Below are 27103 nucleotides of genomic sequence, written 5' to 3'. Positions count from 1 at the left end.
ACAAAGTGTACCGGAAACCAAGTCACACTAATCGGTACCTGCACGCTGAGAGCCACCACCACCCAGCTCCAAAGTATTCTGTTCTGCATACGTTAACTGCCCGAGCCTACCGGATAAGCGATGAAAATAATATCAAAGAAGAATTAAAGGAGCTACAAAACACGTTTCGTGCCAACGGCTATGATGACAACATCATAAGAAAGGTAGCTAAAACTAAAGGGAGCAGAACACGAGAAGAAGGCAAAGAAGAGAAGCTTCCACTGGTACACTTACCATATGTAAAAGGCGTCAGTGAACGGCTAGGCAACATCTTCCGCCGACGAGGTTTCAGACCGATTTTTCGAAGCAGTCACAGGATCCACGAAATGATAGGTTCCACCAAGGATGCAGTCAACCATCTTAACACTGCAGGTGTTTACGAACTACGGTGTGAATGCGGAGCTGCCTACATAGGAGAAACAGGAAGACCTATCAACTTACGAGTAGCAGAACACGAACGCTACGTACGACTACAACAACACAATAAATCGGCGATAGCGGAACACCACCGTGACTGTGGACAACCTATCAGGTTCCAGGAAGCACGAGTACTGGCGAAAGAATCGTGGATGCTAGAACGCAAAATTCGGGAGGCGATCGAAATTATTAAGCAGCCTGACAACATCAACAGAGAAGATGGCTACAAACTCCCAGCGTCCTGGCTGCCGGCCATACCAGTCCAACGGGCCGCGAGCGGCCGCGGGGCAGAAGCTACACGGGACACGGACGTATCTACACAAACAGCTGTAGAGCAACTGTCAGTCCACTTCCGCGCACAACAGGAGGAAAACTTGCCGACCAGAAGCGGAACGCTGATTGGCGGTCAGCCACCAATCGTTGACGACATGGATATCCACGAATAGCCCCTTTCCTTCCATCTTCCCTTACGTCATGACTAGCCAATCATTTTAGAGGGCCAATTAAAATTCTACAACTGTGACGTCAGACATCGATAGTCTGTAATAAATAGTAGCACCTACCCCATGCAAAACCAGTCGTGCCTTGAGGAAGGCCGTTGCAATTCGGCCGAAACGTCGGTTTTAATTTATTATTGTTGTTAGCTTTTAGAAATGACGCGGCATATTACCCAGAAGAATTTTAATCACTATCCCAAAGATGATGTTCTTTACAGGAAATGCTCAATATGTCCACCATCATTCCCATAGTGCTCAGAGCCATTTGAACCATTTTTGAACGATACACTTGCTACTTCAGGTAACCCCAAAGCCAATAATCGCACGGACTGAGGTCTGGAGACCTGGGAGGGCAAGCATGACGAAAGTGGCGGCTGATCACACGCTCATCACCAAACGACGCGCGCAAGAGATCTTTAACGCGTCTAGCAATATGGGGTGCAACGCCATCTTGGATTTTGGTTTTAATAAAACCCCATGTCATTCCATGTGTGTGTGTCAATTTGTACCTCTCTATCTACATTATACCGTGGTTTATTTTTCAAATTTATACTGACTTTTTGATCACCCGATACATAATTTAAGTGAAGTCTCTCACGGGTGCTCGGTAAAATCCCATGGACTATCAGACCAATTGTGTGATTGGATTGAAGAGTTCCTAGATAACAGAACGCAGCATGTCATTCTCAATGGAGAGAAGTCTTCCGAAGTAAGAGTGATTTCAGGTGTGCCGCAGGGGAGTGTCGTAGGACCGTTGCTATTCACAATATATATATAAACGACCTTGTGGATAAAATCGGAAGTTCACTGAGACTTTTTGCGGCTGATGCTGTAGTATACCGAGAGGTTGTAACAGTGGAAAATTGTACGGAAATGCAGGAGGATCTGCAACGAATTGTCGCATGGCGCAGGGAATGGCAATTGAATCTCAATGTAGATAAGTGTATTGCGCTGCGAATACATAGAAAGAAAGAGCCCATATCATTTAGCTGCAATATAGCAGATCAGCAACTGGAAGCAGTTAATTCCATAAATTATCTGGGAGTACGCATTAGGAGTGATCTAAAATGGAATGACCATATAAAATTAATCGTCGGTAAAGCAGATGCCAGACTGAGATTCATTGGAAGAATCCTAAGGAAATGGAATCCGAAAACAAAGGAAGTAGGTTACAGTGCGCTTGTTCGCCCACTGCTTGAATACTGCTCACAAGGGAACCTCCCCATCGTACCCCTCTCAGATTTAGTTATAAGTTGGCACAGTGGATAGGCCTTGTAAAACTGAACACAGATCAATCGAGAAAAAAAGGAAGAAGTTGTGTGGAACTATGAAAAAAATAAGCAAAATATACAGTCTGAGTAGTCTATGCGTAAGATATGCAACATCAAGGAGAGTGTGGGCTCAGGAGCGTCGTGGTCCCGTGGTTAGCGTGAGCAGTTGCGGAACGAGAGATCCTTGGTTCAAGTCTTCCCTCGAGTTGAAAGCTTAATTTTTTTTATTTTCAAACAATTATCAAAGTTCAGGCACTCACCCATAATCACTTCGCTCTCCAAAATTCCAGGATAAGTTCAGATTTGCTTGGACATATGCAGAATTTGACGATCTACACACGGAAAAATTTGAAAACGTTAAAAACATGTTTTTACAGAGCACAAGGAAAACTGTGCAACTGTGAAACTCTTCCATTCATTTGTTGCAGTTTATGTGACAAACTCTTACGTTTTCATCACTTTTTTTGGGGGGGGGGGGTGAATATCACATTCACAAGGAAACCTAAACTTGGCAAGGTAGAAGAATCTTTTTACCCATTCCCTAAGTGCACAAGTTAGGTGGGTCGACAACATATTCCTGTCATGTGACGCACATGTCGTCACCAGTGTCGTATAGAATATATCAGACGTGTTTTCCTGTGGAGTAATCGGTTGACCTATGGCCTTGCGATCAAATGTTTTCGTCTACTAACCGCACGGTTTTGCGGTGCGGTCGAAAAACACAAACACTAAACTTATTATAGCGGACAGAGACGTCAATGAACGAACGGACAGATCATAACTTTGCGAAAATAATGAAAGTAAACCTTTCACTCGAGTGCAGACTTGAACCAAGGACCTCTTGTTCCACAGCTGCTCACGCTTCTCACGGGACCACGGCGCTCCTGAGCTCACACTAACCTTGATGTTGCCTATCCTGCACATGGACTACGTAGTTTGTATATTTTGCTTATTTTTTTCATAGTTCCACACAACTGCTTCCTGTTTTCTGATCTGTGTTCAGTTTTTCAAGGCCTATCCACCGTGACTACTTACAACTAAATTTGAGGGGGATGCGACGGGGAGGTACCCTTATCAGCAGTGTGGGATCCGTAGCAGATAGGGTTGATAGAAGAGATACAGAAAATCCAACGGAGAGCAGCGCGCTTCGTTACAGGATCATTTAGTAATAGCGAAAGCGTTACGGAGATGATAGATAAACTCCAGTGGAAGACTCTGCAAGAGAGACGCTCAGTAGCTCGGTACGGGCTTTAGTTGAAGTTTCGGGAACATACCTTCACTGAGGAGTCAAGCAGTATATTGCTCCCTCCTACGTATATCTCGCGAAGAGACCATGAAGATAATATCAGAGAGATTAGAGCCCAGACAGAGGCATACCGCAAATCCTTCTTTCCACGAACAATACGAGACTGGAATAGAAGGGAGAACCGATAGAGGTGCTCAAGGTACCCTCCGCCACACACCGTCAGGGGGCTTACGAAGTATGGATGTAGATGTAGATGTAGATGCATTAAGTCATGACTAGCCTTACACTTCCACAGGCTGGAGTAAGACGACGCGAGTCGACCAGTAAGAAGCGACTGTAGCGCCACCATTCTCAGTCTAGTGTTCTTATCGGACTCTAGCAGGAAGGGTGGAAGCGGGTATGCATTATTGTTGTGGTCTTCAGTCTACAGATTGGTTTGATGCAGCTCTCCATGCTACTCTATCCTGTGCAAGCCTCTTCATCTCCGAGTAACTAATGCAGCCTACATCCTTCTGAATCTGTTTAGTGTATTAATCTCTTGGTCTCCCTCTACGATTTCTACCCTCATCGTTTCCCTCCAATTCTAAATCCCTGATCCCTTGATGCCTTAGAACGTGCCCTGCCAACCGATCCCTTCTTCTAATCAAGTTGTGCCACAAATACCTCTTCTCCCCAGTTCTATACACTTCCTTCTCATTGCTTAAGTGATCTCCCCTTCTGATCTTCAGCATTCTTCTATAACACCACATTTCAAAAGCTTCTCTTCTTGACAAGCAGTATGTTGCTCCCTCCTACGTATATCTCTCGAAGAGACCATGAGGAAAATATCAGAGAGATTAGAGCCCACACAGAGGCATACCGACAATCCTTCTTTCCACGAACAATACGAGACTGGAATAGAAGGGAGAACCGGTAGAGGTACTCCAGGTACCCTCCGCCACACACCGTCAGGTGGCTTACGGAGTATGGATGTAGATGTAGATGTAGGCTCGCAGTGCTGTGCTTCCCACGTCCCAGTGACTTCGTGTCTTGTGAGTACACTTGCTAGATAGCCTCTACGCACAGATAGTAAACCCGTTAAATGCCATGCTTTTATCGCTGTGGGCACGGTGTGAAGCAGAGCGCCACCCGCGCCGTGTTGCAGTACGGGCCGCGGTACAATTGGTCGCAGGCCATACAGGGCCACGTGCTGGCGGCGTACTTCTACGGCGCGGTGGTGGGGCCCTTCCCCGGCGGCATGCTCTCCGAGTTCCTGGGCGCCCGGCTCGTGGTGGGCGTGACGTCACTGGGTGCAGCCGTCTTCACCGCCCTCTGCCCGCTCGCGGCGGAGGCAGGCGTCGGCTGGCTCATCGCCGCACGCGTGCTCACCGGCGTCCTGGGGGCGAGTATCCGTCTCTCTCTCTCTACCTACCACTGCCTTCTGGCGTTTGGTACCCAGGACACCACGAGTTGCACTTTGAACACATATGACAGCGTACTATCAGTTTCATAATTCTTGGTTGCTAAATCCTGTCACCAAACATGTAGATTGGAAAATACATTGGAAAATTGGAATAATAGTCCCCATTTATAAGAAAGGGGACAGAACAGCATGTGAAAAGTATAGAGGTGTAACACTCCTAAGTACAGCTCATAAGATCTTCACAAGTTGTTGTTGTTCTCTTCAGTCCTGAGACTGGTTTGATGCAGCTCTCCACGCTACTCTATCCTGTGCAAGCTTCTTCATCTGCCAGTACCTACTGCAGCCTACATCCTTCTGAATCTGATTAGTGTATTCATCTCTTGGTCTCCCTCTACAGTTTTTACCCTCCACGTTGCCCTCCAATGCTAAACTTGTGATCCGTTGATGCCTCAGAACAGGTCCTACCAACCAGTCCCTTCTCCTTGTCAAGTTGTGCCACAAACTCCTCTTCTCCACAATTCTGTTCAGTACCTCATCATTAGTTATGCGATCTACCCAACTACTCTTCAGCATTCTTCTGTAGCACCACATTTCGAAAGCTGCTATCCTCTTCTTGTCTAAACTATTTATCGTCCATGTTTCACTTCCATATATGGCTACACTCCATACAAATACTTTCAGAAACGACTTCCTGACACTTAAATCTATACTCGATGTTAACGAATTTCTCTTCTTCTGAAACGCTTTCCTTGCCATTGCCAGTCTACATTTTATATCCTCTCTACTTCGACCATCATCAGTTATTTTGCTCCCCAAATAGCAAAGCTCCTTTACTACTTTGAGTGTCTCATTTCCTAATTTAATTGCCTCAGCATCACCCGACTTAATTCGACTACATTCCATTATCCTCGTTTTGCTTTTGTTGATGTTCATCTTATATCCTCCTTTCAGACACTGTCCATTCCGTTCAACTGCTCTTCCAAGTCCTTTGCTGTCTCTGACAGAATTACAATGTCATCGGCGAACCTCAACGTTTTTATTTCTTCTCCATGGACTTTAATACCTACTCCAAATTTTTCTTTTGTTTCCTTTACTGCTTGCTCAATATACAGATTGAACCACATCGGCGAGAGGCTACAACCCTGTCTCACTCCCCTCCCAACCACTTCACAAGTATATTAAACGAAAGGATACGGAAGTGTGCAGAAGGCATACTAGGGGAATATCAGTGTGGCTTTCGACCAGGCAGAGGAACAACTGACCAAATATTTATGATAAGACAAATGATGGAGAAGTTCTATGAATATGAGATAGATCTCCATTTCCTATTCATCGATTTCAAACAAGCCTGTGACAGCATAAATCGGCAAGAACTATACAGTGTACTGAAAGAATTTGGTATACGTGTTAAATTAGTAAGACTAATCAGAATGACAATGACAGAGACAAGAGCAAAAGTAAAGGTTCTTAGCAGAACAAGTGAAAACTTTGACTTTAATAAAGATGTGAAGCAAGGGGATAGTCTGTCCACTGTCCTATTCAATATAGCCCTGCATAGTGTAGTAAAGAAAATCAACAGAAGAGGCACCATATTTATGAAAACTAGCCAGATATGTGCATACGCCGATGACATTGCTATAGTAGGAACAAACACCAATACACTCCTAGAAACATACCGGACAATGGAAACAGAAGCCTTAAAAATTGGCCTCATAGTAAATGAAAACAAAACAAAATATATGGTAATGTTCTGAACATTCATGGTGGTGTCTGTTTGTTCTATATCGTGTCTCCCTACCACTTTCGCGCAACGACGCTCTGAGCCTGTTTTTTAGGGAATTGACTAGTTTGAACCTGGGACCTGTTTCTGGTAAGGAGTCGCCAGACCACACATGACATGTAGAATTCAGAAGAGTTCAGTGAGACTAGCGATGATATAACCAAATACTAAATGATCACAGCGTCAGCTCCACTGCACTCCCTGTAAAAGAATCTTAATAGTAACTAAATTTAATGGAAAGGGTTCAAGGCTTTCCTATTTTTAGTTAGCTGGTAAAATAACGTCGAAAAAGCAGTTAAGTTTACCATTGGAAATTTTATTCTACTCTCAAAACATTGTTTATAAATTGCACTGTTGATAAAAGGAGATGTTTTAATACAGGATGGTAAAAACCAACTGCGTTTAACAAAAATGTGAACGAATATTCCCTGAATGGGTTTCCAAGTTCTACAATCGATCGAAGGATGACCTATGCCATATCACATCTATAATCTAGGTTTAATTTAAGTTTCACAAAAGAGAAAGCTATCAAAATGGTCTACAGTGACCCTCAATTATATTTAATTACTTATCTAACTTGTCGTAAATTACAGTGGCTGATGTGGCTTCTCAATAACTATATAAAAGAAAAATCATCGCGTTTCAGATCTGTTCTTCAAGGGGCAAATGTGAACACCATGAGTTTTAATTAACGATCGACACTAGTATTGCGCAAAAAAGGGGTGTAACAGCTGAGTCTTCTGCAGTTCTGAGTGAAGCCTTATGCGCTCAAAAATGCGGCATCGCGTGCGTTCATTACCTTGTCGGTGTTCAGGCAGCGTCAGGGCGACAGAGGCCTGCGCACCAGCCATCCAGCTCGCCGTCTCGGAACTAACTCTCTCCTAACTTCTCCTTACTGCAATTTACCGAAGTTGATTTAAAAAAACTATCTGGCTGTGTTTTCATCTGACCAATCAGGGTCTCAATGTTAACCTTAAGCTCCGTCTACAAAAATTCTGTCTATCCATTGAGAAACTTTATACTTTTCGTGGTGGGGCAATGTTTTTAAAGTTTGCAACGTAACAGAGACGCTAAAAAGTCTCACGCTAAAACCTGCAGCTGGTGTGGTCCTTTTAGCGTTATCGTAAGATCTATACTGTTCTTCTGGAGAGCTCTATCTTTTAACATGGGCTGGTGGGTGGTCCTTGACGTACCTGAGACGCGAAAAAGTCTCACGCTAAAACGTGCGCGTGGTAGTCTTAGGGGAAGGCTGGCGACGTGGGTGTCCAGTCTGTCCCTTATCGTAGGGCCTTCTAACTTAACACGGTTCTGCTCTCGGCTTCTGTCCTCATTTCTCCCCTCGGAACTGCGTCTGCCTCTCGGTGGGAAGGTACGACATGCATTTAGGTATTCTTGTGTTAGTCTGTGGTATTCCATTTGCTCACTCGTTACTCGTATTACTTTGGTTAATTTAATGTCACGATTTATTCGGAGCTATGTGACATACTACTGGATTTGCTTATCATGTCAGGGTTTCATGGAAGGTGTTGTATTTGCCTGACACCTTACAATGTCACAATCTGGGGCCAGAAGAACCCCTAAAAACCTAGACATCAATGGGAAATCCCTGAATGGAGTGTCCTCTTTTAACTGCTTGGGACCCCTAATAACAAATTACAACAGTATTGGAAAGGCTATAAGGGAAAGAATACAAGCAGGAAACAGAGCTTACTTTGCAAATATGCAGCTTTTCAAAAACAGCCTTGTTACAAGAAAAACCAAACTGCTAATATATAATTCCCTAGTCCGCCCCTGTTATCACATACGGCTCAGAGGTATGGACGTTGACAGAACACAATAAAAATGCACTAAGAGGTATTGAGTGGAAAATACTATGCAAAATCTATGGCCCAATAAGGGAGGAAGAAGGCTGGAGAATATGCTACAATGCCGAATTACAAGAGTTAATAGAAGGCAGGGACATAGTAAAATTTGTGAAATCACAGCAAATACGATGGGTAGGACACTTGGAGAGAATGGCAGAGGATATAATTCCAAAGAAAATGATGAAAGATATGATCCATTCAGTTAGGCGAAAAGGGAGACCTAGAAGAAAATGGATCCAAAAAAAAAATGGTTCAAATGGCTCTGAGTACTATGGGACTTAACTTCTGAGGTCATCAGTCCCCTATTTAAACCTAACTAACCTAAGGACAGCACACATATCCATGCCCGAGGCAGGATTCGAACCTACGACCGTAGCGGTCGCGCGGTTCCAGACTGTAGCGCCTAGAAAACGCTCGGCCACTCCAGCCGGCAGAAAATGGATCGACGAGGTAATAAGGGATATCACCAATATGGGAGTCCGGGGGTGGAAAAGAGCAGCAAATAACCGAGAAGTGTGGAGGAAATATTGTTGAAGAAGCCAAGGTTCACCAAGGTCTGTAGCGCTACTGAAGAAGAAGAATCATGTAGAGTGAAATGGAAAATTTAGCAGAAGTCGACCTCAGGAAAGATCAGTCTGGATTCTTTAGAAATGTAGGCATTTCGAAATCACTACTGACCCTATCACTTATCTTAAAGCATACGACGCAGAACGGCAGATGTACGATTACATCAAGGTGATAAAAGCCATGGGATACCTCGTAATATGGTGTCGTACCGCCTCTTGCCAGGCATTGTGCACCATCTCGACGCGGCATGGGCTCATCAAGTGTGCCGGTCGGTGTGGCTGTGCACACAGTCGTGTTCCGGCACTCGGCCAGTGCACATCGCGCGGTGACGGGCGGTAGCGCGGGCCAGTGTTTACGTCGCGAGCAGTGCTGAGTTGGGGAGCTGAGCAGCGTGTGCGAGCGCTGTTTACGTTTGTTTCTGTATAACTGTTGTAAGTACGATGTCGATAATTAACAGAGCGAACAGAATTCAGTGTGTTTTCGATCGCGCTGCATTGCGACCGATGGTTTTTTAAATTCACGAGTGGATTTTTGAGTATTTGAAATTGCCTGAAGATATAGTCGACACGTTCCAGTTGGACTTTGTGCAGTACTCGTTATTTGTCAAATTTATTTCGAGTGACACTTATGAGAAATTCGTTGAGGAGCATGCACGCGTGAGACCATTTCGTCATAATGATGGCAGTATTAGTAATGTCCAAATCGTGCCTTCGGGATACGGAGTGAGAACCGTCAGAGTATTTAATGTGCCACCTGAGTGCCCTAATGATCTGATTGCACGTTCTCTGTCACTGTACGGTGCTGTTTTGTCAGTTGCCTATGAAAACTGGTCGACTGCTTGTCGCTACCAAGTTAACAGCGGCGTGCGAAGTGTACGTGTAGACTTAAAAAAGCATTTACAAAGTGGCGAACGAAATATGTTGCAATTTTGTTTTTGAATATAAACTTTATTTTCAATACAATCTGAAAGGAACATATACTGCAATGAAGAGCCGTCCATGGAGATTTGTTCTAACTCAACAAATGCTCAATATGTTCACCATTTCGTTTCCTAACTTCCTTCAGACGAACACTAAAGTTAGTGATTACCCTACGGTACATGTCTTCCGTAATTTCACTGAAAGCTTGAAGAATAAGTCTTCTGAGCTCCATTAAATCACGTGGACGTTTAAGGAAAATTTTTTCATTCAGGTACCCACAAAGAAAAAAGTCACATGGATTGAGGTCTGGACTATTGGGGGGCCAATTTTGTCCGACATTGAAGCGACCTCGAAACCTGAGTGAAATGATCCGCATGTCGAAATGCTCGTTTAAAAACTCCAACACAGCGTTTGCAGTAGGTGGCGTTGCTCCATCTTGCATGAACGACTGAGTGTTGAAGGGCAAGGCAGTAGCAAGAAGCTGTGGAATGAAGTTATTGCGAAGCATGCTCAAATAACCCTCGCTGTTCACAGTTTCTTCAAAGAAAAAGTGTCCAATAAGTCCGTGACTGGGAATTGCTGCCCACGCTGTAATCCTCGGAGCATGATGTTTTCGTTCATGAAGCACTTGTGGGTTTTCAGTGGCCCAAAAGCGTACATTTTGTTTGTTAGCCACACCGTCTAAATGAAAATGCGCCTCGTCTGAAAACCAAACGATGTTGACAGTTTCTTCCCTATCCTTCGCCCACTGAGCAAAGAGTAATCTCTGCTGCTTGTGTTCTTCAGTGAGCTTCTGTGCACAGGTCATATTGTATGGGTACATATGGAGGTCACTTTTAAGAATGCGTTGAACGGAGCGTCTGGATATTCCCAGTTGCACTGCTGCCTTTCTACACGATTTCCCGGGACTTCTCTGTACAGCAACTCGCACCGAGTCAATATTCTCCGGCGAACAAACAGGCTTAGACAGAGGTCGCTTCGCTTCCAGTACTGTTCCTTCGTGTACAAATTTATCGTACAACCTGTGGATGGTCTTCTTGCTAGGGATCCATCGTGTGTTAAACTGTTGTCAAAAACGCCTCTGAGTCACAACAAGGCTTTTCGTTTCATGAAAAAGTAACACAATTGCCGATCGTTGCTGTGTTGTCAGTCTTCCATTGTCACCCATTGCTGCTTACCAGTCTCCTAGCGGCAGTGTCGTGAATTACAGGTCATTTCGTAACTCATTTGTTTTTCCAAGCTCCGCTGGCACTGCTGTAGAGATCCCAGCGGGATATCTAATGTGCGTCGTAAATTGTGAAGGAACAATTGGTAACACATTTCGTGCGCCACCCTGTACCTTTGTATGTTGTCATTGGCGGCTATCGCGCACGGGTAGCTCACATGGGACAACCCACTACCTGTTCGATCTGCCAATCAACAGAACTTCTGAGGATGAACTACACACGTCGACGTCCATTTCATCTTCCACAGGAACGTCCTGCAGACGGTAGTGAAAGGCTTGTTCCATTATTGAGTGAGGTAGTCGCGGGGACTGTACCACAACCCCTGTAGACGGAACATGTTTACGAGGCGGAGGTGCCAGTTCAGGTGGAAAGCAGTGCCAAAGACATTCGCGGTAGGACGGACGTCGATTCGGCACCGTCATCCTCACCGGGGCAGTTACCGCTGGATAACAACGATGCGCCAACCACCTCTGAAACCAAGCCGTGTGAGACGCAGAAACAGGTGCAGATCAGTTTCCTGAACCACCCCTATCGGCAGAGACTGCAGCAGAAACGAAGAAAGGCCGCCGAAGGAGAAGCAAAGGGAATAGTAGCAAAGAGGAAAAGTCGGATGATTTGAGACCCGTACAAATGTCAAAAAGTGGCAGCGAGACTGAACCTCAATCTTCTTGCTCGGTGCGCTGTGAGAACACCGCCAGGCAAGAACGCAGTCGTGAACGAACCAAACACCTGAAGGCACTGCTGAGCGCTGAGAGGGAACAGAGCACCGTAACGGCTAAGAGGAAGGGCGAGCAGAGCAGCGAGCAGCTGCAGCAGCGCTCCCGCAGGAACTCGCTGACGTCAGTCGCAGCCCCGCGTGGTGTCCAGGCGGATGCGACCACGGTGACAGACTCAGCCGGCGGTGGCGGGCAGGGCGGCGCGCGCACCGCGCAGCACCCCGACAGCAATGAGTCGTGGTGGCAGCAGAACGAGGAGATGCAGCAGTAGCTGCTCTCGCGCATGACCATCGCGCTGCGACCTTTTCCTCTCCCTGACCCGTTATGGCTTTGACGTTTCGCCTCATACTCCCGACGTTACCAACGAGCTCGGTCCAAAGCCGTCGAGAAGGACGATCCCAACACTCAGAGCTCATTGTTCTCTGAGCCATCATGTGCGAAAGCCAAAGCTACAGTATTACCACACTTAACGTCAATAGGATTGAAAGTGCGGTGAAACTCCGTTCGCTAAGTGATTTCTTGTACGGTACCAGCGTTACCATTGCCCTCATGCAGGAGGGTTACGTTCTTATTGATAACATCAATATCCAGGCTGCTGTAGGCACTGCCATATTTCTGCGCTACGGTATACCATTTACGGACGTGCAGCGGCTGCCTAGTGGTCGTGGCATTTCTCTTCGAGTGAATGGTGTGCAGATTGTTAACGTGTGCGCCCCCTCAGGTAGCACTCATAAGAGAGATCGTTCAAATTTTTACAAAAACGACGTTCTCATTCATCTTAGCGCTTATCGTGCACATCTCATCCTTGGTGGTGACTTCAGTTGTGCACTTAACGACAGAGACCAAACTGCTAACACGAACAGATGTATCGAACTTAATTATTTAATTGATGGCATGCGTCTTCAAGATACAAAGGAACAACTGCACGGTGAACGGGTAGCGTACACCTTCGTAACCAGTCATTCTGCCAGTCGGCTGGATAGGATCTATGTGTCCGATGCCCTCCAGCGACACACTGCGAACTGTGACATAGCTCCTGTCAACGACGCAATTTTACCGCGAGAAACGCTACTGGAAATTGAATGTCAGCCTTCTGCAGGATGCCCAACTTGAAGAGTAGGTGAACATAAGATGGCAACAGCTCCAGCGGCAGCGACGTCGTTACGCTGGCGTTTTACAGTGGTGGATTCAGTGTGCCAAGCCTAAATTACGCGTCAGTTTCATGAGCTACGCCCGACAAAAAAGCTTTTGGCAGAAACAGACTTTTGAATTTTATTATCGCTGTTTGAGAGAACTGTACAGTCGCACTAACAATCCTTCTCGCGATATCTCTGTAAAGATCAAACGATATAAAGCAAAAATCTCGGCGATACAACGCAAACGAATGCAAGGCATCATCGTGCGAGCCCACCCCAAAGACGTTGCAGCCGAAGAACGGGCCTCTCTGTACCACATCCTGAGAACGACGAAACGGTGTAAAGCCATGTTGATTGAAGGCGTCTTTGATGATGTTGAGAATGCCATCACGAAGCAACGTGACATCATCTCGCACGTCTATGACTATTATGCACAAGAAGCAATCCGTTGATGAACACTCGTGCGACTATTTTATTAGGGCCTTGAGCTGCCGCTTGTCACAACAGGATAATGCAAATCTGGAATCTGTTTTCACAGAGGACGAAATCCGACTGGCGGTCCACAGTACAAAGAAAGGGAAACCACCAGGATCCCGACGGTCTCAGAACTGAGTTTTACCAGTGCTACTCGACCCTCCTCGGTCCGACACTCCTCGAGATAGAGAATGAAATCTGGCACCTGGAAGTAATCCCCAAGGCATTTACGGAAGGTGTCACCTTGCCCTTACCGAAAAAAGGTAACAGCAGGAAGGTAGAAAACATGCGACCCATCACACTCCTGATTGCCGATTTCAAAATCATTACCAGATCTATTAATCTACGGATGCAAACCGTTATGTACAAGGTTTTAGGCAGTTACCAGTACAGTGCAGTGCAAGGCTGAAGTGCAATCTCAGGTGCCTGCTGTTTGAGGGACATAATTTATTCATAAGCTGAAACCAAAGGACAGGGCTCTCTGATCTTTCTAGATTTTGAGAAGGCTTATGAGTGTATACGTCATGACTTCCTCTTTAAAAGCGTAAAGATACTAGGATTTGGACCTCATCTCATAGAATTAATTCGCAAACTTAATACAAACGCCTGTTCACGGATTCTCATTAATGGCCATTTTACAAAAGAAATTTCCATTGGGCAATCCATCCGCCAAGCATGTCCTCTGTCAATGGTTTTGTTCGTCATTGCAGTAGAGCCGCTACTGAACAACTTAGCACATAGCGGGATCGGGCTTAGCGTCGAGTCTGTCACTATCCCATGAATTGCGTATTCTGACGATGTATGCGTAACTGTGTCATCATCACAACAACTTCTGTCAGCAGAAACCCTTTTACAAACATTCACGTTTCTTTCAGGAGCAATATTAAATAGAACTAAAACCACAGCTTTGCAGATCGGAGGCGGTATCGGAGATATATCCCATTTTATCTGGTACAAGGTCAAGGATTACCACAAAACTCTCGGTGTTACCTTTGAGGCCAAACCAGACAAATTCCTGAGGAAGAACTGGTCACACATGCTTAATAAATTACGTGCTGCTTTGATACTGCACCCCGACCATATAGATCGCCATTACAAGCAAGATGAAATATTTGGCACAAATTCTTCCTATCTCCGACCGTCTGGCAAAGAGTATACAATAAGTCTTATGCTGGTTTCTTTTTAGGGGGCACATTTTCAAAGTTAAAAACAAAATTGTTCAAATGGCCCTGAGACCATGGGACTTAACATCTGAGGTCATCAGTCCCCTAGAACTTAGAACTACTTAAACCTAACTAACCTAAGGACATCACACACATCCATGCCCGAGGCAGGATTCGAACCTGCGACCGTAGCACTCGTGCGGTTCCGGATTGAAGCGCCTAGAACCGCTCATCTGCCGCGACCGACTTCAAAGTTCAGTTCGATACATTAGCCTTACCTTCGTCCAGAGGTGGCCTTAACCTCATTAACGTACACAAAAAATGTGTAACCTGCTCCTACATCGCATCAGGAAGTAGTTTCGTACCCGGATGACCAGAATCATCGCAAACCTCATTCAGCGGTGGAAGCCTCATAGCCTTGACCCACCCGTTAATATCAGCAGCATTCCACTTTCTTACCGACATGCGCGACTGTACTACATGGAAATGAGCTACATTCGACACAACATCGTCGATAACGGAAGCCTGACGTACAAGAAACTTTATGACCTTCTCATGACAACAAACCACAGGAATCGCCTCGAAGAAAAACATCCACATACACATTGGATTATGGTATGGCGGAATGTGCACAGCGACATGTTACCATCACGCGTCGTAGCCGACTGGTATCTCACAGTCAACGATAAAGTAGCAATGAATGAAAAGCTACCTAAGATAGGCCTTCATCCAACGCCCAGCTGTGACGCATGCGGAAGAGTCGATACGCTTATTCATAGGCTCACGTGCGGACATTTAGAAGAAATTGCAACATTTCTTCGCCAACGCTTGTCGGTGATAGACCGTACGACGCCCAATAGAAATCATTCAGCCACAAAAACTAAGATATCCACGAGCAACGCTGCAACGTGGGTCATGGGCCACACGTCATCGTTTATTATGCAAAATAGGCATGCTACTTTCCTAGACTATTATTCTTACATCGAAATTGAACACCTTAAAATGAGGCAACAATGTGACTACAGGAGGATATTTGGAAATATGCTGAAAATCACAATTTAAGTAATTCAAATGTAATATTTCGGATAGCAGAGGTTGCCAGTGATCTGTATGTTTGAATCCTAGTTGCTTCCTGGGACTTAAGTTCTTGTCGGAATTTTAAAATAATATCCAGACGCTTAACAATACAGAAGGCATTTTTTTCTTTCCCATTTTTGTTTTAACATTTTCCTTCTCTCGCAGAGCATCGGAGCACCTTTCCTTCCACAATGAAGTGATAGTCCATTGTATACCATAAAATTTTCTGTTTACTGCTTGGAAAAAAAACAACTCAAGAAGACATTTCATTTGTTATATTGCGCAACGGCACCGTGGAATTGACATATACTTTGTTCATTCTATACTCATTACAAATTGGAGCAAATGTTTATTTTCCCTTCCTCATCAATAATATTCCATTGTTTCCTCTTGTAAAAAAAAGTCGGATAGAGCGTCTGCCATATAAGCAGGAGATCCTGAGTTCGAGTCCCGGTTCGGCCACCCATTTTCAACTGTTCAGTTAAAACTTATCAACGCCTGAAAAAAAAAGCGGTTCTAGGCGCTTCATTGTGGAACCGACCGACCGCCACGGTCGCAGATTCGAATCCTGCCTCGGGCATGGATGTTTCTGCTGTCCTTAGGACAGTTAGGTTTAATTAGTTCTAAGTTCTAGGGGACTGATGACCTCAGATGTTAAGTCCCACAGTGTTCAGAGCCGTTTGAACCATTTTTTTGACTCATCAAGTCGTTGGAAGTCCCCTGCAGGAATACTGAGCCATGCTGCCTCTGTTGTCATCCACAGTTGCGAGAGTGTTGCTGGTGCACGATTTTGTGCACAAATTGACCTCTCGATTGTGTCCTATAAATGTTCCATGAGAATAATGTTGGCCAAATCAGACGGTCGAACTATCCAGAATGTTCTTATGACCAATCACGAACTTTTGTGGCTCGGTGGCATTATTTTTTGGAAACATGAAGTCCATTAATGGCTGCAAATGTTCTCCAAGTAGCCGAATACAAGCATGTCCTGTCAGTGATCAGTTCACATGGATCTGAGGACCCATCCATTCCATGTAAACACAGCCCACAACATGTTGCGCTCTCCCTTGATGACAACTTGGGCCCATGGCTTCGTGGGGCCCGCTCCACACTCGAACCGTGCCATCAGTTCTTACCAAGTGAAGTCGGGACTTATCTGAGCAGGCCAAGGTTTTCCAATTGTCTAGGGTCCAACTGATATGGTGACGAGCCCCGGAGAGGTGTTGCACGCGATGTCGTGCTGTTAGCAAAGGCACTCGTGCCGGTCTCCTCCTGCCATAGTTCATTAGCACTGGACTTCCCCGGACTGTCCTAACGGATACCTTAGTCGTGTGTCCCTCATGAATTTCTGCGGTTATTTCTAGCAGTGTTGTTTGTCTATTAGCATAGACAACTCTACGCAAGCGTCTCTGCTCTTGGTCGTCAAGTGAAGGCTGTCGGCCACTGCATTGTTCGTGGTAGGACGTAATACCTCAAATTTATTATCCCCTGCACATCCTTGACACTGTAGATCTCGGAATACTGAATTTCCAAACGATTTCGCAAAAGGAATGTCGCATGCATCTAGCTCTAACTACCATTCCGTATTCAGAGTCTGTTGATTCCCATCGTGTGCCCATCATCACGTTTGGAACCTTTTCACACGAATCACCTGAGGAGAACGGAGAGCTCTGCCGATGCACTGCCGTTTTACAGCCTCTGTACGCTATACCACCTCCATCTGTACATGTCCATATCGCTATCTAAACATTCATGGTGGTGTCTGATTGTTCTATATCGTGTCTCCCTACCACTTTCGCGCAACGACGCTCTGAGCGTGTTTTTTAGGGAATTAACTAGTTTGAACCTGGGACCTGTTGCTGGTAAGGAGACGCCAGACCACACATGACATGTAGAATTCAGAAGAGTTCAGTGAGACTGGCGATGATATAACCAAATACTAAATGATCTCAGCGTCAGCTCCACTGCACTCCCTGTAAAAGAATCTTAATTCTAACTAAATATAGTGGAAAGGGTTCAAGGCTTTCCTATTTCTAGTTAGCTGGTAAAATAACGTCGAAAAAGCAGTTAAGTTTACCATTGGAAATTTATTCTAATCACAAAACATCGTTTATAAATTGCACTATTGATAAAAGGAAATGTTTTAATACAGGATGGTAAAAACCAACTGCGTTCAACAAAAATGTGAACGAATATTCCCTAAATGGGTTTCCAAGTTCTACAATCGATCGAAGGATGACCTATGCCATATCACATCTATAATCTAGGTTTAAATTAAGTTTCACAAAAGAGAAAACTATCAAAATGGTCTACAGCGACACTCAATTATCTTTAATTACTTATCTAACTTGTCGTAAATTACAGTGGCTGATGTGGCTTCTCAATAACTATATAAAAGAAAAATCATCGCCTTTCAGATCTGTTCTTCAAGGGGCAAATGTGAACACCATGAGTTTTAATTAACGATCGACACTAGTATTACGCAAAAAAGGGGTGTAACAGATGAGACTTCTGCAGTTCTGAGTGAAGCCTTATGCGCTCAAAAATGCGGCATCGCGTGCGTTCATTACCTTGTCGGTGTCTAAGCAGCGTCAGGGCGGCAGCGGCCGGCGCAGCAGCCATCCAGCCCGCCGTCTCGGAACTAACTCTCTACTAACTTCCACTTACTACAGTTTACCGAAGTTAGCTTAAAAAAACTATCTGGCTATGTTTTCATCTGACCAATCAGGGTTTCAATGTTAACCTTAAGCTCCGCCTACAAAAATTCTGTCTATCCAATGAGAAACGTTATACTTTTTGTGGTGGGGCAATGTTTTTTAAAGTTTGCAACGTAACAGAGACGCTAAAAAGTCTCACGCTAAAACCTGCAGCTAGTGTGGTCCTTTTAACGTTATCGTGAGATCTATACTGCTCTTCTGGAGGGCTCTATCTTTTAACATGGGCTGGGGAGTGATCCTAATGTAACAGACACGCGAAAAAGTCTCACGCTAAAACTTGCGGGTGGTAGTGGCCCTTTTTGTGTTATCGTAAGATCTATACTGCTTTTCTGGAGGGCTCTAGCTTTTAACATGGGCTGGGGGTTGTCCTTGACATACCTGAGACGCGAAAAAGCCTCACGCTAAAACGTGCGGCTTGTATAGTTGTACAGGTAGGCTCGCGGCGTGGGTGCCCAGCCCCTCCCTTTTCTAGCTTAATACGGTTCTGCTCTCGGCTTCTGTCCTCGATTCTCCCCTCGGAACTGCGTCTGCCTCACGGTGGGAAGGTACGACATGCATTTAGGCATTCTTGCGTTAGTCTGTGGTATTCCGTTTGCTCACTCGTTACTCGTATTACTTTGGTTAATTTAATGTCACGATTTATTCGGAGCTATGTGACATACTACTGGATTTGCTTATCATGTCAGGGTTTTCATGTAAGGTGTTGGATTTGCCTGACACCTTACAGCTATCCCATGACTTTTGTCACGTCATCTAGTATGAAGGGAGGCAAACCTACGTTTACATCACCTGTAGGCTTAGAGAAATATCTTGTCGTTATTGACTGGACTACATTATTTGAAATTCTGATGGTGGGAGGGATAAAATACGGAGTTCAAAAAGTACAAAAAACAGGCTGCAGTTTTACGGGTCGAAGAGTGTGAAAGAGAAAACATAATTACAAAGGCAGTTAGACAGGGTTATAGCCTATCCCCAATATTATTCAGTCTGTACCTTGAGGAAGCAGTAAAGGAAGCCAAGAATATATTTGGAAAAGGGAATCGAAGTTCAGCAAGGACAAATAAAAACATCGAGATCTGCAATTTTGTCAGAAAAAGTAAACGAATTAGAAGATCAGATTAGAAAGGAATCAATAGTGTCTTGAATAGAGGTTATAAAGTTAGTATCAACAGAAGTAAAACAAATGTAATGGTATGTAGCGGAATTAAACAGGGCGTTGGTGAGGAAATTAGATTCAAGAATGAAACGCTAAAAGTAGTAGATGAGTTTCCTTATTTGGGCAATGAAATAGCTGATGATGGGTGAAATACGGAGATAATTAACTAGAGACTGGCAAGAACAAGATAATATATTATTATAAATAATTTGAATGGGGGGGGGGGGGAAATGGAGAGAGTATTTTGCTGTTAACTATGGTACCTGATGTTATAGATGACGTCGTTTATTTAGCATCGTCCGAGTACGCCGGATTTCGACATAAGCGCACCTTATTCCGTGCAATGAAGTGTCGGATACTTGAAAGAAGCTATCAATAATTTTGATACGAAACTTCCTGCCAGATTGAAACTGTGTGCCCGACCGAGACTCGAACTCGGGACCTTTGCCTTTCGCGGGCAAGTGCTCTACTAACTGAGCTACCAAGGCACAACTAACGTCCGGTACTCACAGCTTTACTTCTGCCAGTACCTCGTCTCCTACCTTCCAAACTTTACAGAAGCTTTTCTGCGAACCATGCAGAACTAGCACTCCTGAAAGAAAGGATACTGTGGAGACATGGCTTAGCCTTTCTGGAAACATCCCCCAGGCTGTGGCTAAGCCATGTCTCCGCAGTATCCTTTATTTCAGGAGTGCTAGTTCTGCAAGGTTCTCAGAAGAGCTTCTGCAAAGTTTGGAAGGTAGGATACGGATACTGGCAGAAGTAAAGCTGTGAGTACCGGGCGTGAGTCGTGCTTCGGTAGCTCAGTTGGTAGAGCACTTGCCCGCGAAAGGCAAAGGTCCCAGGTTCGAGTCTCGGTCGGGAACACAGTTTTAATCTGCCAGGAAGTTTCATATCAGCGCACACTCCGCTGCAGAGTGAAAATCTCATTCTGGAATTTTGATACGCTTTTCTGGGAAACGAAAATGGATATTGTAATCAAATTTTCGCCGGAAAGCTTCTGAGCCCGGATTTCAACAAGATTACCGAAGGGACCAACGTTTGGAAACAAAGTACAGCGAATTACCATTCAGTTAATAATAGTAGTTTGCTCATTACGACAACTTCTTTTAGGTTCCTTCGTCTCGCGGAACCGTCGATGATTTCTGTGAACATTTGTGCTAAAATGACAATTAATCACTTATGAACATAGGACATGAGAAATTGACTGGTGATTGCTATTTAAATAACAAGTCAAATAACTGCATTCAGTTTAGAATTAATCTATATATATAAAAGAAAGTCGTGTTAGTTACACTATTTATAACTCAAGAACGGCTGGACCGATTGGCTGAAAATTGCTGAAGAGGTAGCTTAAAACCAGGAGACCGACATAAGATACTTTTTATCCCGTTCGACCGTTATAAAACGTGGTATAACAAAAACGCATCCGACGTGGAATAACAAAACGCAAATGAGAGCTAAACGTCTATGGTTCAGTATCAGTATATATCATTAATTAAAAATTTAAAGAAATAATTTGTATTTTCTTTGAATCATTATTAACAATGCCGCGATCAATACGGTCGAATATTTCTCGACAAAGCCGTAATGCAAGAAGGATACAAAACATTCCGAATGAAAGGACTGAAGAACAACAACAAATTGCCCGTGAAGAGCGCCGCGTTAGTATGGCTCGACTTCGTGCTTCTCACACAGAACACCAGATTTCTGAAATCACAGCGAATATCACATTTCTCGCTGTCTAGCAGTTGAATTAGTCTTAAAGAACTGGTTTGGAACAATGAACCATTAGCTTTAGTTATGCTATTTTTGGCTATATGACCACTTTGCTGTTTAGCAGTAGAATCGGCCTTGAACTGTTAGGTAGCAGGTAATAGATCTATCAGTCATTAAAGTCCAAAAATTGGACCACTCTTCCTAAAACGTATGTTGTTTCATCGATACATCGCTAGCGCGGTTGCGGTATCGTGATCCATATGCAATAATCTACGCGACGATACTCAAAGGAAAATTCGAAGGTGAGGAAGTTCTTATTCCGAGGATCCCGATGATACCAATCGATATGCCGTTTGAGTTTAAAAGACTTCAATTTCCTATCCGTCTTGCATTCACCATGAGCATCAACAAATCACAAGGCCAATCCTTGAAAGTTTGTGTTTTAAATCTGGAATATCCATGTTTTTCACATGGTCATTTATATGTGGCATGTTCACGGGTCGGAAGACCATCTGCGTTGTTTGTTCTTGCGCCTGATAATAAAACAAAAAATGTCTTGTATCACAAAGTACGTAATTGAAGAGTGGAAGCTATGCTCCAAAAAACATAAAGATTCATTAAAATACTTAATTTTTTATTTGTATTTCATAATAAAAAAATTGAACTTAACATCCAAAATTTGATTATTTATTGGCTTTAAGACGGAACAGAGTTCGCGGATCAGCTAGTTTTTAACAAGCTAAAGAGAAACTTACTTTAAACATCTTTTCACACTTTACTGTGGCTGACAACGCCATATAAATTAGATTTTGTGCTAATAATTACAATTCCTCAGAAACAGGCAAATATCCATTGCTTTTTTTATATGTCGTACTTCTTAATATTGTCGTACAAGAAGCTGAGTAATGCCCTGGTGTAGTGGTTATGATACTAAACTGTTGAACGGAGGGTCTTGAGTTCAAAATTCCCGTAGACCGTACCATTTTAAGTTCTATAGTTGGTTCGAGTACATTCTAGAAGTATCCACAAAAGAATAATGTCACGCAGAAGATGTAATTAGATGAATGACAAACACTAACTTCACTTAACGAAGATTTATTCAGCACTTTCACATACAAGAGCGTGCAGCGAACTAGAGTTTCTTGCCACGTAAGCGGCGGCTCTGTCTTGGCCTGATTGGAGCCACCGTGTCGTCGATAATGTGCGCTGTCACAAGGTACAACACTAGGCGCACATTATCGACGAATTTGTGGCTCCCATCAGGCCACGACAGAGCCGCCGTTTACGTGGCGAGAAACCCGAGTTCGCTCCGCGCTCTTGTACGTGGAAGTGCTGAATAAATCTTCGTTACGTGAAGTTAGTGTTCGTCATACATCTAATTACATCTTCTATGTGACAATATAATGAGACGTTTCGCATCGAAACTATTCACATTCTATATTTTTAACTATAAATTACAATACAATGAATTGTAATAACGTGCGTCTACACATACAGACAAATGTTCAAATGCGCGTTAGCAAAATTGCAGTATTTGGAGGAATGAGAATACGCATTTCGCGATAGAGAAGTCTCTTCGCCCTCAACGGGTGACAGTGTGGTCTACAATCTCCAGTCACAGAATAATCGGTCCGATATTGCTTGGAGGCACGGTGACTATCGAACGGTGCGATAATGTTTACGAAGGTGTTTTCATCTTCATTATCCAAAGTGACACTGATTTCGACACGATGTGGTTCATGCAAGACGGAGCTCGACGCCATCGAAGCGGTAAAGTGTGTGATGTCCTCGAGGAGCCCTTTGGGGACCGCATTTTGGCTCTGCGGTACCCAGGGACCACTGGCGTGGGCCTGGATTGGCTGCCATATTCTTCGGATCTGAACACATGCGATTCTTTTCTGTGAGGTACGTTAAAGACAACGGCTACAGCAACAACGTTGCTGAGCTGAAAACACCCATTCAGGAGGCCATCGACAGTATCGATGTTCCGACTCTTCAGCGGGTCCTGAAGAATTTCGCTACTTATCTGTGCCACATCATCGCCAATGATGGCAGGCGTATCGACCATGTCGTAACCTAAATTAGTATATCTATAGTGACGTTTACATGTTCAATAAAGTGTGTGCACGCCGTAGTTAGTAACTAACTTGAGCTTTTTCCATGTTGTTGTTGTGGTCTTCAGTCCTGAGACTGGTTTGATGCAGCTCTCCATGCTACTCTATCCTGTGCAAGATTCTTCATCTCCCAGTACCTACTGCAACCTACATCCTTCTGAATCTGCTTAGTGTATTCATCTCTTGGTCTCCCTCTACGATTTTTACCCTCCACGCTGCCCTCCAATGCAAAATTGGTAATCCCTTGATGCCTCAGAACATGTCCTACCAACCGATCCCTTCTTCTGGTCAAGTTGTGCCACCAACATTTCTTCTCCCCAATCCTATTAAATACTTCCTCATTAGCTATGTGATCCACCCATTTAATCTTCAGCATTCTTCTGTAGCACCACATTTCGAAAGCTTCTATTCTCTTCTTGTCCAAACTATTTATCGTCCATGTTTCACTTCCATACATGGCTACACTCCATACAAATACTTTCAGAAATGACTTCCTGACACTTAAATCTATACTCGATGTTAACAAATTTCTCTTCTTCAGAAACGCTTTCCTTGCCATTGCCAGTCTACATTTGATATCCTCTCTAATTCGACCATCATCAGTTATTTTGCTCCCCAAATAGCAAAACTCCTTTACTACTTTGAGTGTTTCATTTCCTAATCTAATTCCCTCGGCATCACCTGACTTAATTCGACTACATTCCATTATCCTCGTTTTGATTTTGTTGATGTTCATTTATATCCTCCTTTCAAGACACTATCCATTCCGTTCAACTGCTCTTCCAAGTCCTTTGCTGTCTCTGACAGAATTACGATGTCATCGGCAAACCTCAAAGTTTTTATTTCTTCTCCATGGATTTTAATACCTACTCCGAATTTTTCTTTTGTTTCCTTCACTGCCTGCTCAATATACAGATTGAATAACATCGGCGAGAGACCACAACCCTGTCTCACTCCCTTCCCAAGCACTGCTTCCCTTTCATGTCCCTCGACTCTTATAACTGCCATCTGGTTTCTGTACAAATTGTAAATAGCCTTTCGCTCCCTGTATTTTACCCCTGCTACCTTCAGAATCTGAAAGAGAGTATTCCAATCAACGTTGTCAAAAGCTTTCTCTAAGTCTATAAATGCTAGAAACGTAGGTTTGCCCTTCCTTAATCTAGCTTCTAAGATAAGTCGTAGGGTCAGTATTGCCTCACGTGTTCCATCATTTCTACGGAATCCAAACTGATCTTCCCCGAGGTCGGCTTCTACTAGTTTTTCCATTCGTCTGTAAAGAATTCGAGTTAGTATTTTGCAGCTGTGACTTATTAAACTGATCGTTCGGTAATTTTCACATCTGTCAACACCTGTTTTCTTTGGGATTGGAATTATTATATTCTTCCTGAAGTCTGAGGGAATTTCGCTTGTCTCATACATCTTGCTCACCAGATGGTAGAGTTTTGTCAGGACTGGCTCTCCCAAGGCTGTCAGTAGTTCCGATGGAATGTTGTCTACTCCCGGGGCCTTGTTTCGACTCAGGTCTTTCAGTGCTTTGTCAAACTCTTCACGCAGTATCGTATCTCCCATTTCATCTTCATCTACATCCTCTTCCATTTTCATAATATTGTCCTCAAGTAGAACACCCTTGTATAGACCCTCTATATACTCCTTCCACCTTTCTGCTTTCCCTTCTTTGCTGAGAACTGGGTTTCCATCTGAGCTCTTGATGTTAATACAAGTGGTTCTCTTATCTCCAAAGGTATCTTTAATTTTCCTGTAGGCAGTATCTATCTTACCCCTAATGAGATAAGCCTCTAAATCCTTACATTTGTCCTCTAGCCATCCCTGCTTAGCCATTTTGCACTTCCTGTCGATCTATTTTTAAGACATTTGTATTCCTTTTTGCCTGCTTCATTTACTGCATTTTTATATTTTCTCCTTTCATCAATTAAATTCAATATTCCTTCTGTTACCCAAGGATTTCTACTAGCCCTCGTCTTTTTACCTACTTTATCCTCTGCTGCCTTCACTACTTCATCCCTCAAAGTTACCCATTCTTCTTCTACTGTATTTCTCTCCCCCATTCCTGTCAATTGTTCCCTTATGCTCTCCCTGAAACTCTGTACAACCTCTGGTTCTTTCAGTTTATCCAGGTCCCATCTCCTTAAATTCCCACCTTTTTGCATTTTGTTCAGTTTTAATCTACAGGTCATAACCAATAGATTATGGTCAGAGTCCACATGTGCCCCTGCAAATGTCTTATAATTTAAAACCTGGTTCCTAAATCTCTGTCTGACGATTATATAATCTATCTGAAACCTGTCAGTATCTCCAGGCTTCTTCCATGTATACAGCCTTCTTTTATGATTCTTGAACCAAGTGTTAGCTATGATTAAGTTGTGCTCTGTGCAAAATTCTACCAGGCGGCTTCCTCTTTCATTTCTTTTTCCATATTTTACAATAATTGTCACCCTGTATGATGACAAATAACGTGCCCCAGGCATTCTCCAAACCCAAACCATTTCATAGGATTGCCACACTGGTTTAGCGTGATTCTTGACTACAGATATCATTCGTTTGCAGTCATCCACTGTCCAATTGCGTCGCCCTTCGCACCATCTCGAGCGTCGCTTAGCTTTGCCTTCGGAATGCGTGGCTCATGAGGAGCTGCCCGACCATTCCGCCCCATTCGTTTTAGCACCCTACGGACAGTCATTGCGCTACCTGAACTGTCGGTAGGACTTCGGAAATTACAAATGGTTCCTTTCGCCGATTTTATACGATTTTCTACAACGATCCTCCACAATGTACAACCGTCTCTGCCCGTTTGTACCTGAGCTTATCTGGTCTTTTCATAAAATGAGCACAAGCAGTCTCGAGCCCAAACAACCTTTATTTTGTGGTAATCGGTATAACACGCCCTTACGAATTATGAATAATAAGCAAAAATGTAAACCTTTTTCTAACAAACATACACAACATGTAATATCTAATATGTATTTTATTTATAATAATATTTGTTGTAATTAATGTAATCATCAAAGAATAACTGTACGTTAAAACAGATACACATTATGTGATCGAAAGTATCCGGATACCAGGCTGAAAATGACTTACAAGTTCGTAGCGCCCTCCGTCGGTAATGCTGGAATTCAATATGGTGTTGCCCCACCCTTATCCTTGATGATAGCTTCCACTCTCGCAAACATGTGTTCAATGAGATGCTGGAAGTTTTCTTGGGGAATAGCAGCCCATTCTTCACAGAGCTCTGCACTGAGGAGAGGTATCGAAGTAGGCGTTCCAAAACATCCCAAAGGTGTTCTATAGGATTCAGGGCAGGACTCCGTGCAGGCCAGTCTAGGGATTTTATTGTTGTGTAACCACACCGCCACAGGCCATGCATTATGGTCAGGTACTCGATCATGTTGGAAGATGCAATCGCCATTCCGGAATTGCTCTTTAACAGTGGCAAGCAAGAAAGTTCTTAAAACATTAGTGTAGGACTGTGCTGTGATAGTGCCACGCAAAACAACCCGACCACACCATAACACCACCGCCTCCGAATTTTATTGTTGGCACTGCACACGGTGGCAGGTGACGTTCACTGGGCATTCGCCAT

At 43.9% G+C, this 27103-nt stretch overlaps 1 protein-coding gene across 1 annotated transcript in view; it reads left to right on the top strand.

Annotated features, from left to right (window-relative positions):
• Positions 1-4551: 4551 nt before the first annotated feature.
• Positions 4552-27103, top strand: part of LOC126278914 (sialin-like) — a 164930-nt gene continuing 142378 nt past the window's right edge. The window contains exon 1 of the mRNA XM_049979188.1: positions 4552-4851. Within this exon, the coding sequence (XP_049835145.1) occupies positions 4552-4851 (300 nt within the window). The remainder of the gene's footprint in view (positions 4852-27103) is intronic.

Source organism: Schistocerca gregaria, chromosome 6 (assembly GCF_023897955.1).
Source record: "Schistocerca gregaria isolate iqSchGreg1 chromosome 6, iqSchGreg1.2, whole genome shotgun sequence".
Lineage (NCBI taxonomy): Eukaryota > Metazoa > Arthropoda > Insecta > Orthoptera > Acrididae > Schistocerca > Schistocerca gregaria.
Note: the sequence above shows the minus strand (reverse complement) of the source record. Positions and strands in the feature narration are given on the sequence as shown.